The sequence below is a fragment of the Siphateles boraxobius genome, unplaced genomic scaffold (genome assembly GCF_051911475.1).
Source record: "Siphateles boraxobius isolate OS27281-9 unplaced genomic scaffold, OSU_SipBor_1 41, whole genome shotgun sequence".
In the NCBI taxonomy this organism is placed as follows: Eukaryota; Metazoa; Chordata; class Actinopteri; order Cypriniformes; family Leuciscidae; genus Siphateles; species Siphateles boraxobius.
Genome location: NW_027509042.1, coordinates 38651761 through 38665423, shown reverse-complemented (window position 1 = coordinate 38665423; position 13663 = coordinate 38651761). Strand labels below are relative to the sequence as shown.

Here is a 13663-nt window from a genome sequence, read left to right as displayed (position 1 = left end):
GGTAATTTTAATATTGATAACTCAGTCTGTATGACTAAACAACAAACGTCGCATTTTGAATGTTTAAAATATATATATAAATGCTAATTATTTGACCTTCTCATTCGTTTTCATGTTAATAAAACTATTATGCCATCTGGTGGATAAAGATGAGGATTACATAGAGTTGTATAATGAGGAACTTTTTTTTATTTTCTGTGTTTGACTTTGAAGAGTCATGTGTCATCCCCAGTATATTAAAGTTTAAGTAAATAAATTGATTCTCAATTAGAAGGTCAAAAATATAATCTTTATTGACTCAAAATACAGCATTTTAGTGTTAAGTTTCTGAGAGGCACTTTGTGTAGTTCAGGTAAGATGTGACAGACTTATGATTTGATTTTGAAGAGAACAAACAAATTAATTAGTGAAGTGTAATTTATTCATACAAATTTCAGTAACTTATTCAAAAGCCTGTTTCCACATATCAAAAACCTCCCAATTTCACACAATGTAGTAGCTACTTCACAACCCCCTCAAAACCAACATTCATGTTATCCAAAAGCAGTTCATTTTTTAGCATGTCCCATTATCCATTTGTTGCCTATAAGGCTAGTACACAAAAAAGGCACAATTTTGAATTTCACATTAAAATCTTGAAACCTACGCAAAATCATCACTCTTGAATATCAAATTAGATAGCCAAACTGAAATAAAGATGGGCATTGTTGTGATTAGATGTGTTTTCTACAATATTTAATATTAGTGTCCACAGGACAGGATATTAGCATGATCTTCTAAAGTAGCTTTGTAGTTGTAATAGGATTTACTCACTCATGTTTGCTTTAGGAATTTCCTGCTTGTAAGCTAGAAGTCTTTGACTGTATATAAGCGTACAATGTTAAATAAATAATGAGCTTAGCACTAATGCTAATTTAATACTAAAACAACTATATACAAGGTCTTTTTTTACCATATTTCACAATGATTTTTAAGGCGGAGTGAAACAAAAAAAAACTACAAGAAAAAGTTACACTGCTAGTATGATGTAAATGCATTTGAAGAAAATTCGAATTTTCAAACACAATTCTCCAAGTAATTCGTATTGATCCGACTCCATAAAATAGTGTTCGTTTAAACATTTAAAAAATATTTGGTCAGCTGATTGGCTATAAATATTCAAACAAGAAAACTAACAATATTCTAATAAAAATGTTCTTAGAGGTACTCCACACAAATAAAAAAAATATCTTGTTTGTTAGATTAAAGCTAGAAGAGGCACTATTATACACAATGACATCTTTGGACTTCAAGAAGCACAATGGGGATTATGGTTTACATGAATACATAGTGTAATGACAGATTACTTTCGGTCCACAAATCTAAGGTTGATGTGTGCTCCTGGACAGAGCAGGCCATGAGTCTTAGCAGGCACGTCAGTGGTCTGGGAAGACACCTCAATGTGGAACTTCTGCAGGAGCTGTGATAGAGAACAACATCAGTACACCATTAGACAAGGGAATTAAAATGCACATATATTACAGCAGTAATGACAACAAATATGTCTTATTGCAACAATATGTATAACAATAGCATGGATCGTGGAAGCGGGCGGACAGGGGGTGGGGGGGTTACTTTTTAGGTCTGGTACACAAATATGACATGCAAAAATACATAGGCTATTGTACCATGTGTATGCCCAATTAATAATTAAAAGATTGTGATCTCGATTCAAACACACTAATAGACTAAAAACTAACATTTTAAACATTTATAAATAGACTTAAAAATGCCCCCCTTCTTTTGGTAAGGTCCATGAACAATAGTACTGTTATGGTTTGGATCTTGCTTGATGCTGACTTTTGAGACATATATACAAACACACACACACACACACACCTGTGTGAGAGCCAGATGCATCTCGAGCTCAGCTATTCTCCTCCCGATGCAGCTGCGGATGCCGTAGCCAAACGGGATAGAGCCGAAGTTGTCGACGCGGTCAGAGGCATCCTTGCGGATCCAGCGATCTGGACGGAATTCTCCGGGACGGGGAAAGTTCTCCTCATCCATTGAGGTGGAGTAATGACACAGAGCCAGCTGAGTCTGCGAACAAAGGAAGTTGTTGGTTATTGATTTTTATTTAATGATTTAATAGCTATTGACATTTGTGTTTTTAGCATTTTACTGAAGTGATGGTTATTCACTTATTGCAAATCAAACCGTGTCATCTTTTTAACACGATTAACACAGTGAAAGTCAAATGTGTGGTTTTTTTCTAAGCACATCCTATCTAGTTCAAGGTAATTTATAAATCTAGAACTGCAGGAAAGTCATAAAGGCATGAAGCAATTCTCTATTTTACAGGGCCAAGTTTTGACATGTTTATGGCACGGGCATATAAAAATATGCATACACATACAGTCAAATGATATATGCTCTTACCCCTTTAGGGATGAAGTAACCTCCGATTATCAGATCATCCTGTGTAACGCGTCCGTTTCCAGGGAGAACAGGGAAAAGCCTGCATGTGTTAAAGAGACGGAGGGAAGTGTTTATGTAACAACACCATGCATTCTGCAGATCTCTTAGTGATCTGATAGTGTTCATTTCTTGATTACTTAGCTTACCTGAGTGTCTCTTTGACAAGCCCTCTAATAAGGGGCAGATAAGCAACATCCTCTCCAGTTGGGACGCGCCCACCCAGCACTCTGTCCACTTCCTCAAAAATCTCCTGCTGTATTGTGGGATGTCTTGCCAGAAGGTATGTGCTCCATGACAGAGTGAAAGAGGTCTGCAGAGGGTAAGAGAGTAGAAAATTTCAAGACTTATTGGAGATTAGTAATATCAACTCTATGTAATTCCTTTGTCTGCTGAAGAATGCCTCGACAGGGTAGGAAATTAACAGGGGCTTGGTGCAAAATGCCATCAAAATGAATAAAAATCCCCACATAATTCATGATATTGGGGAAAATGCCCCTGTATTTAGTTATTGTTTTATTTATAATATATGATAAGCTTGTTGTATTTCCTAAGTATGAACATGATGCATATGTGATATTGATTTATACAAGATTTAAATAAGTCACATTTTAGACACAATATTGTTTGTTTTTGCTCTGTTTCAGCAACTAAAATAGATCCAAAGCTACAGTAGCACTGTTGCACGTCTATTGCACAGTGTTTCTTTACTGAATGAATTTGTTTTTTTCACCAAATCAGTTTAATGACTAATTTAATGTCTTACACTTGCATTGTTCCTGATAGAATGAATCAGCCATTTTAAACAAATTGGTTGAATGAATGATTCAATGACTCACTCATTAGGACATGGACTTGCCACCACTTATAGGCAGTTTTAGTTTAATTTCCCCATAAATTTCATATTTCTTCATTCACATTTTTATATTTAATACAATAACCTCATAACATTACTTATTATGAAATTGTAATTGGAGTGAAAATTCATCTAAATTCATCAATTCAGATGCAGCTTCTGTGCCACTTTACATCTGGCAGTGCAAAGATGGAATTTGTTGACGCTGGTTTCATTTGATTGTTAACATTCAATTAGAATAATAATTGACTGTTAATTTTTTTTTAAAGGACTCTTAAAAAGGCAAATTAACCACTGACACCATACCACCCCCCCAAACACACACACACACACACACACACACACACACACACACACACACACACACACACACACACACACTTTGCTCCTTCATCCTGTAACGAAACACCTGCCATGCTTCCCTCCATCCATCATTAATTTTTACTCTGACAAATCCGGCCTTAAAAATGCTGTTGTCATGTGTGTTCAGCTCCAGTGATCACAAAGCTCACCCTTTTCTTTTTGGTTGACTGATTCCTTTTTTAAGCATTAACCCATAACAGGCACCTTGCCTCATAGAGATGAACAGAGAGACAGACAAGCAGAAAGGGAATGATTACATGACAGGTTTTGGCTCATGATTGCCAATCTAATCCTACGGCTGAAAGAAAAAGAGGGAAAGATCAAAGGGAAGAGGACGCTGACAGACACGCCAGCGAAATGGGATAGTCTTGGCGGGTCTTATTTATTGTGGGTGAGACGTATGGGGAGAGGTTAGCGTGAGGTCAGGTAAACACTGAGGTTTCCATGGAGACCTTGGGCACCCGTTACGATCTGACCGAGTTCACGGGAAGAGGAAGAGGCGCCTAAGACTGTTTTATTATCACCATTAAATGCAACCGTTTTTCCAGCTGTCTCAAAACACAATGTGTTCTGGATTTTTGAATCACCACACACACATTCACTGCTTGGAGATATTGCAGCATTACTTTACTGAAGGCATGAGGAACAGTGTATAACTTGATTCATTTGGCTAGCCAACATGGGAACTAAGTGTCTACCAAGTGTCAGATGAGTGTGACATAGTAATGATGACATATTTTTGTAGGCAAACCCGGAAGTTCCCTCGACAAAAACCCAACAGGATTTTTCCATTGGCTTTTGGATTATTGAAGAAAATAAGCTCTGTTACTAACAAAAGTTTTTGATTTTAGGTTTGATTTACAGGTTCTTACCGTGTCCACTCCAGCCAGAAGCATTTCAGTCATGTTTGCGTAGATCTCCTCTAGATTCATCTCTCTGGTGATCAGCATGTGAGTCAGCAACCCTCCTTTAATCTCTTCGCCTTTATTCATCTTCTTTTTGATCTCTGAAAGCCTCTTGTCCACGTGGATCTGGCCTAAAACACACATTTGTACAAACTTTTAAAAAAATATAGTGAACAGAGTTGTAGAAGACCAACTTTGTCACACTGACACTGAACCCCACCACGGTTCCCCCTGCTCTTACTGAATTTAAAGAGTCCGTCCCATGAGCTGCAGAATTCCTCCCAGGGTTTGGGAATTATGGGACGCAGCCATTTAGGAATGGCTCCGGCATACATGGTGGTCTTGAAAGAGCTGAACATGAGGTGCAGTGCAGCAATGTACTCTTGACTCATCTTGGGAATTTCATTCTGCAAGCAGCCCAGGCGAGTCTCGTACAAAATGGTTGCAACACCTAGGAAAGAGTTAAACTGGGTGATTTTTGTATCATATTGCTTTACATTTATGTACTTTGCCTATTGAAAATGATCACCTACAATTGAAATCATGCGTTAATCTGAATCTGACCTGAATCTTCAGTCAACTGTTCAGGTAAAATCTACAAACTTTCAAACTAGAGAGGGCTGATCAGAGGGCTATGTAAGAATTTAGTAGGCGGTTTTCTTTAACAGCAATAAAAGACAAATAAAAGACCATTAATATTCAGAAAATATTATCAATCTAACCGTACAGACACAATCGGATGTGAACACAAATCTGAGTTGAGCTAATTAATGACTATTGTAAATTGAAGTTGTTTCTCATCACTGATGAACTTTGCAGCATTGATTCATTTATTGATTCAGGGATACTCAATTTAGTTCACTAATAGTGTCAATGTTGCAAAGCTCATCAATAACGAAATCGAAGTTATTTCTTGATGAACTTTGCAACATTGACACTATTATTGAACTAAACTGAATCAAGAATGAACTGAATTGAGTTGATCAATAACACTATTGTCTTTTGTAGAGCTGCTTTATTGTTAAAATAGAAGTTCTTTATCATCGATTAACACTGTTTATTGTATAAAGCACTGTGTAAATAAATGTGAAAATGTGACAAAAAAATACTGTATTATAAATTCCAAATCCAAAAACCCTCATCTGTCTGAGGAACATCTGATTAACAGTAACACCAAACTCCTTAGCTGGATCTAATTTCATTTATACAAAGCCCTCATATTCCTTTCTAGAAATCCCACTGTGATACCTGACTCTCCTCTTAATTAAAAAAAAATCCCCAAGTTAAGGGTAGTGGAAATCAAACCCCTATGAAAGAAAAACCCTGAGTCATGTTGACTGAAATCCAAATCCTGTCCTCTAATCAAATCATGAGTGTAAAACGTAATATATCAGACCAGGGCACCTTTAGTACATAACAAATAGATTTTTCCACAAAAACACACACACACACACCAACAAACACACACACACACACACACACACACACACACACACACACGCAATGCCCTCAAGCTCACCTTCCATGGCATATTTGAAGAACAGGTCATTGATGTTAAGGACAGTCTGGCCATCGTCCTGCTGGCTGCGCAGTGTCTTCACTCTCTTCACCAGGTCGACCACCACATCATTAACCTCAGGGGAGAAAACGGTCACATCTTTGGGCCGCATAATCAGCTGTCGCAGAACACTGCGCATCTTCAGCCACTCATCACCCTCGCTGGACAGAGAAATCATCAGATATTTGTTAGCACAGACAGGAATCAAAATCTAAATGTTTGGGGTCTGTAAGAATGTTTCATCTTTATAAAAGAAATCTCATGCATTTATTTGATTAGAAAGAGAGTAAAAACAGTAATATTGTGACATATTATCACAATTTAAACTATTTTGAATTTTAATGTAATTTAAAATGTACCCAGCTAACAAAAAATATATATTCTAAGAACGTTTTGCTAACGTTCCCATTAAGTTATAAAAAATGTATTTCTTTAAAATATCCAGTTTTTTAAATATTTAAAAAAACTTTTTTTTCTTGGTTATGCAAAGGTGCAGTGTGTGATTTTCAGTGGAATCCAGTGGTGAGGTTACGAATTGCAACCAACAAAAGTTACGGTGTCCGACAAGAAAATATGGCATCGTCTGAGACAGCAGAGAGTAGCCAGTTCAGCAATGCGGTTTCTTTACAAGGATAAATTAAGAAATAATGTTAACTTAATTATTCAGTAAAACTATATGTTATTGTGAATATTATTGTTACTTGTTCATCATTGTGTCAGTGTTTTATTCGCTGAACTAAGCTTGCTTCCTTGCACGAAGAGCAAAATAGTAACAAAACGCGTTTGTCCGTTTAGGGCTACTGTAGAAACATGACGACACAATATGTCGACCTCCATAGAAGGGGGTGCCTGCGGTTATAGAGATATAAATGACTCATTCTAAGGTAATAAAAACATAACGGTTCATTATGCAAGGTCTTTATACACTGAAAAAATAGTTATGGATCTTATATTGCATTTCTGTCAATAGATCCTCAGAAATATTAAACAATGCACTTTTAAGGGAACATTCCATTTTCTGTGTTCTCTGAAAATTTAGAAACTAGTAACATTTAAAAAACGTTCACCCAACCTAATGTTTCAGGTAAAAACAATCCACGAACAATGTAAAAAAAAGGGGGGGGGGGGGGTAACACTTTAGTTTAAGCTCTTAGTTAATTCTCATAATTAACTAGTTGCTTAATAGCACGCACATTAAGATTTTAGCTGTTTATTAGTATTAATAAAGAACATATTAATGCCTTATTCTGCATGACCATATTCAACATCCCTTGATCCTACCCAATACCTAAACTTAACAACTACCTTATTAACTGTTAATAAGCAGTAATTAGGAGGTTATTGAGGCAAAAGTCATAGTTAATAGTTAGTTAACAGTGAGAATTGGACCCTAAACTACATTTGGTCTGTGCCCAAAAAATGTTTTGCGTGACACCTTTTTGAGAACATTATTATTTAAGGCCAGATAACTTTGAACAAATGTTTTTTTTTTTATATTACTGGAAAAACTATTTGTTGAGAGAACCTTGCCACAACGTTCCCTGTTAACTAGATAATTTATTCCTGTGATGCAAAGCTGAATTTCCAGTATTGTTACTCCAGTCTTCAGTCTCATATCATCCTTCAGAAATTATTCTAATATCCTAATATCTAATATCTAATATTCTAAACATTTCTTATTAATATCAAAGTTGTGCTGCTTAATATTTTTTGTGGAAACCGTGGTCCTTTATTTCAGGATTCGTTGATGAAAAGAAAGTTCAAAAGAACAGCATTTACTGGAAATAGATTTTTTTTTTGTAACAATGTAAACGTTTTTACTGCCAACTTGGATCAATTGAATCTGTCCCTTCTGAATAAAGATGTCAAAAGTCTTATTGATCCCAAACTTTTGAATGAAGCGTAACATTTTAAACCAAAGTGAAAAATGGTTACTAGCCCAGAGTTGAACCTCTACCATTGAGAAAGCAGTACTTACGCTGAGATGAGTCCAGTGGATCTTCCCCTCATATCTCTGTACTCCTTCCAGGACTCCATGTTGCCTCTCTGAGGAGTCGCACCTTCAGACCTGAGAACATGTGCCACCAAGTCTCTGTCAGCGATGGACACCACCAGCTGAGGTCCAAATCGAGATTTAAAGATCTTCCCATACTTCTGCGAATGCTCCGTCTACAAGAAGATTTGTAAACTTGATTAACATGGATCTGATTCATTTATAGCTTGCACTAGTAATTTAAATTTTTTTTTTTTACTTCCAATGGATTTTTTTAAAGGCTGAGTTTAGGCTAATCTACATTAGACACGTCACGAATATAAACTTCAGAAATAGTGGAAGTAGAGAGTAGAGAGTTGTAATTGGGTCCTAACGATCATTAGTTTAGATCATTTTGAGTACTTACTGTTACTGGTGTACTTTATGTACTCTAATGCTGGCTTTCCTTTAATCTCTAAATGCATTAGTGAAATAAGAACAGCTATATGGGAGACAACACAACCGTGATACAGCATTAAAATATCTTTTCCCAAATCACATTAGTCATTTCCTGACTGACAATATCTCCACAATGACCGTATGGCTATTCATCAACTGTTCAGTATGCATGGGAAGACATTTCCTGGTATAGATGGCCCATTTGCAAATAAGCTGTTTGCAAATACAGCCTTCAATGTGAGCTTGCCCAATTTCATCCCCCTTCTCGCCTGCCCTGTACCATTCCTACTGAGACAGCACAAAGGCACTTCTGTGTCTCCTCAGCGATCTGATTTATCTCACTGTCCAAAGACGACTTTGAGGCACAATTTAGCTGATCCCTCATGTACATGTAAACTAATGCCATCATGTTTGCATTAGTGTTAGCCAGCATATTTCATTCTATAGGCCTATATATGTGTGTGTGTGTGTGTTTGTGTGTCACGTAAATTATACTTCCTTAAATACAGTTCTGCATCATGGTTAATTCTCCTGCTTATTTCACATTCAGGAAACTGATATTCAATCTGAATGGCGCAAACCCGTGTCGTGATTATAGCTGCATACTTGAGGTGCACGCTAAATAATTCGAACTTGATCCTGCATGCAGACTGCGTCTGGGTCTGGGATCAAATCAGTTTTGTTACTGTCCCTCTTGGTGGGGTGGAGACTCAACTCGCCGTTTTATGCAACTCCAAAAGTAATTCAACACCTCACGTGTCCGCGCTGCATATTACGTAGCCGAATTTTGGCTATGTTCCAATCAAATCAAAGTTTATTTATCATTCTTGCAACAGAAATTGATGACACTGAATGCTATTTCTGCCAGCTCTTAAAATATAACGTTACAGAGGGTAAAGTTACAGTTAATACAGATCACACGAAGAGCATGAAATAGAAGTAGCCTGTTCCACTGAACGCGTATTGAAGGTGTAAATGCAAATGCAAACACACAAACGGTTCTTTTCAACTACAATGCGTCCCATCTGAAACACCGTCTCGACTCACCTGGATCTCATGGATGCGGCTGAATCCATCCCGGTAGAAGAACTCAACGAGGTTCGAGAAAGTGCTGGGTCCGGGCATCTCCTTAAGGGTCTTTATTGTGGTCTCCTTCAGCCCCTCCACGGCCGGACTCACCTCGTTCTCTTCCTTCAGGTCCGCCTGACTGTGCGCCGCGATCTCCAGAGAGCCGCTCGCCGTGGACTTGTGCAGCCCGTGGGCTTGGAGGAGAAACTGCTTGCATGACTCCTGGAGCAGATTCTTGCGGGCCAAGTGTAGAATAGAGCTTTGAAGAGCCATCTCAAAGACTGTGCCACCAAGCTGAAGTCAGGAGGTTGTTGTAGGTGTGGAAGTGTTCGCAGACTGGACTGAGTGAGTGCGCACTGATGAGTGGGGCGCAGCTGCTTTTAAAGGGTCCACTGGAGATCTGCGGGATCAGAGAAGGGGATTGGACACTGGATTTTGGCACTAAGACGAACAGCGGTCCTCACGCATCCCACACGAGGCATTTTAGACGGACATGTGCGATGAAAAGCTGAAGTGAAGGAATTTCTATTGTTGCAAAATAAATTGGGGATTACAAAAATCGATTGTGGCTGGAAGCACTTAAGCTGAACGCATTAGTAGCTAGACAGACTCTATAGCCTCGTTTAAACCCAAAGTGAAGCCAGAAATTGTATTAGCTACAATTGACAATTATAACAAATGTTATACTTTTTAAGATTTGCAATGTGAAGTCAATGTGAAGGGGTTATTAGGCTAAATTATTATAATTAATAGTTTGATTATTAAGTTATTATTTAATGAAGTAGTTAATTAATTGTGTAGTGAATATAAGTTTATGTTAATTAACCACACAAAAATACAGCACGTTCGGTTTTTAAACTGTAGCCCTGCTTATGAACAAAGAATGTGCATCGGGTGTGTTTTGCTTTTTATATTTTTAATTAATTTATGTAGCCTAAACTTGATCGTTATTGTATTGTTATAATATGTTGTGCAGGCAATTAGCTTATTTTGTTGTAAATAAAAAAAGTCTGACTATAATGTCACTGATAGTCTATGGCATTCTCACTGACATGCCCCAAATTCGTAAACTCAGGGTTTAAAGAAAATCGCGAGCTTCTCACTCGTATTTACGACTGTGTTTCAACTTTTTGTTCTCCTAGCAAACAGAGAGGTGTGTAGTGGATTTCAGCTGATATTAAGATTGTATAAAATATAAGATATTATAAAATATCAAATGGACTATTTCAATTGTATAATCCACAGCGCCCTGCACCACCACCTAATTTTACTACATCAGAGAAGACCTGATTCAAACCTGAAACAAAGACTTCTACATACTGCCATTGCAATGGGGCTGTTAGATTTTAACAGATCACAACCATTCTAAATTTGCATACAAGGCTCACATTGCCACATAAAATTGTATTATTTGGCTCATGCTTGGTGGATATGGCACTGCTTTTGGTTCAGTTCTGGCAAAGAAGATGTGGGCCATATTTGAGCCAACAAACACAATCTAGCCTCTGGGCCCCAGCTCAACTGTTTATTTGGGCCAAATCTGTGCCAAAAGAAATTGGCTGACTGGGATGGAAATTATTATTTTCTTTACAATTATCTTTTCACCTTATTTTTAACATAAGAACGGGCGTGGCCATTTTAAACTCGAATGTGCAAAAGCCTAAGCCTATTTCGGTGTCATTTGCTTTTAGTTATTTTATCTGTGCAAAAACACTTCATCATGCTGCATAATGTTACAAATGGCAGAGATGGGGAAATTTAAGAAATTTAAGGACTTGAGACTTGCTTGACTGAATTAAGAAAATTACTTGACTTTGACTTGAGATCCAATGACTCGAGACTTGACTTGACTTGACTTGAACTGTATGACTCGAGAATGACATACATTTTATTTTTTATTATGTTTTCAAATGTAGCTTAAGGCTGTCAATAGATTCAAATGATAATAATTAAAGATGTCATATGTTATGTATAACGTGCATAAATTCACACAGACATTTGCCACATTTTCGTTCAAATCATGCCTTAAAGCCAAATATGTCGCTCTTTCCAATGACGAAAAACAACGCAGAAAACTGTTAATGATGTTTTGTCGTGTTTTATGTTTCTCTTGAAGCAGGGTCAGATGTTATCAGAGGGTTGGGGGGCAAAATGCCAGCTGAATTAATATTCAAGATGTGGTGGAAATGGCCCTAGTAGCCTATGTGTTATTTTTGTATAACATGATATTAAAAATATTTGCAGAATATTGGCGCGATTGCACTGGTGATAATGATTTTACACAACAGTTCAGTAAACAAAGAGTGGCTTAGTTCCAGAATGAATCTGCCGTTTTTAACAAATTAGTTGAATGAATGCTTCTATGACTCGTACATTAGGACGGTGATTTGGCGCCACCTATTGGCGGTTTTAATTTCATAATTAAAAAAATAAAATGTATTCTTTTTTAGCATCTAATTCCTTCTATACTAAAATGATTATATTTAAATAATTAATCTCATAACATTATTCATAGTGTTGTAATTGCAGTATAAATGTAGCCTATGGTTAGAAGAAAAATTGTTAGAACATAGTTAGAAAAAAATGCCCCTGGAAATTAATTTAAGGGGTCAAATATTGCCTCTTAATGGGAAAGTTAATGTCTGAAGGTGATAAAAAATATATAAGCAAAGTTAAACATATGACATTTATTTACTATAAAACCAATATAAAGAAAGCAACACTATGTCGTTTTTGCGGTTTTTGCTCTCGGGTCCCCCTACAGTTGGGAAACAGTATTGTCTTCTACTACGGTCGTAAAATCTGTCATGGTTACACCAAGGGGGTAATCCATCAGCCGAAAGTTGAAGCCTCGCGGGAGCCGCCATTGTAGCAGAACTTCACCTGCTGTTAGCATTCCATTGACTCCCATTCATTTTGGCGTCACTTTGACAGCGAATAACTTTACATCTGAGGCGTCCAAAGACTTCATTTGTCCATTATATATTTCTAAATAAACACGACAATGTATAAAAGGCTCCATTACTTTGTATCTTACGTTATGGCCCCGTAGAAGCCGTTTTTGTTAAAAACAGGCTAACGATTGCGTCATAACCACGCGACTTTTTGTAGCACAATAGAGACATGACCGTATAGACAGGAGGAGAAGCTCGCAGGCAATCGGGGGGACGTCCCGTCAAGGGAGAAGCCCATAGATAATGAGTCCATAAAAGAAACGGGACAAAATATTTCAACAACGTTTTTGGGGAATTGGAAATAATTCGGTATGTGGCAAGTGAATACATATGAAGTGATTAACGTTGGCAATTTTCACGCACAGCTACTAGAAGATTTACGTCTGTCAGACAGGTTGCTCTGCGGAACAAAAGTGGGCGTTTCTAAATTTGTGGGTGTTTTCACACTGGTGGGTGTTTATTAATCATGCAATGAAAATGATGCCCTTCTCCCGACCCCACCCCTAAGACCTACCCACACTGTGACGTGGGCAAATCAGGTAACGCGGTTGAAAACGCCCCTCTGTTTATGGCCTCGCCCCCTGATTTGGTAACTCCTATTACCGTCTTCAGAGACCTCTATTTGGAGTTGCTCACGTCATCAAGCTTAGTTTGAGTCGGTTTGAGTCTGCGCGTCAGGAACGGAAGTGCTAAAAAAATCGCTAAAAATGGGCTTCAACTGTCTCAACTGAGTTCCAATGAGATGGCTCTGTCCACTTCTTATACTGTCTATGGGTTACACCAGGGCAGAGCCATGGCTCTGCACCAGGGGATACACGTGCATTTGTTGACAAGCCGATACCGTTTTGAGTTCTCGCGAGTTCTCACGTCTTGGGCAGACTGACAGCATTGCGTGTGAAATGTCTTCATCCCAGGTACATTGGCATATATATTTCAGCATGTCATATGAATATAATTGGCTACTGTTTTACATAATGGATATGCTAATTTAATTCAATGTTTGTGTGGTAGGTAATAGCCATATATAATATCGTCAATATTATAATAGCCTATCAAGCTACCATAGATGAA

General features: G+C 37.6%; 1 protein-coding gene across 1 annotated transcript; it reads right to left on the bottom strand.

The window, feature by feature from the left end:
- Positions 1 to 267: 267 nt before the first annotated feature.
- Positions 268 to 10137, bottom strand: cyp27c1 (cytochrome P450, family 27, subfamily C, polypeptide 1). The gene is made up of 9 exons (XM_077199538.1): positions 9618 to 10137; positions 8118 to 8308; positions 6101 to 6300; positions 4823 to 5032; positions 4549 to 4712; positions 2607 to 2770; positions 2422 to 2500; positions 1879 to 2082; positions 268 to 1459 (listed from the first exon to the last, which is right to left on the bottom strand). Exons 1-9 carry the CDS (start codon positions 9909 to 9911, stop codon positions 1343 to 1345), a joined length of 1623 nt encoding a protein of 540 aa, XP_077055653.1. The 5' UTR covers positions 9912 to 10137; the 3' UTR covers positions 268 to 1342.
- Between the last annotated feature and the right edge of the window lie 3526 nt (positions 10138 to 13663).

Excerpts from the sequence above, each read along its gene's own strand:
- cyp27c1 (XM_077199538.1), bottom strand. The coding sequence starts at position 9,911 with ATGGCTCTTCAAAGCTCTATTCTACACTTGGCCCGCAAGAATCTGCTC. Across the intron at positions 8,309-9,617 it reads GCCGCATCCATGAGATCCAG|ACGGAGCATTCGCAGAAGTA; the intron begins GTGAGTCGAGAC and ends ATCTTCTTGTAG. Across the intron at positions 1,460-1,878 it reads TGCATCTGGCTCTCACACAG|CTCCTGCAGAAGTTCCACAT; the intron begins GTGTGTGTGTGT and ends TCTCTATCACAG.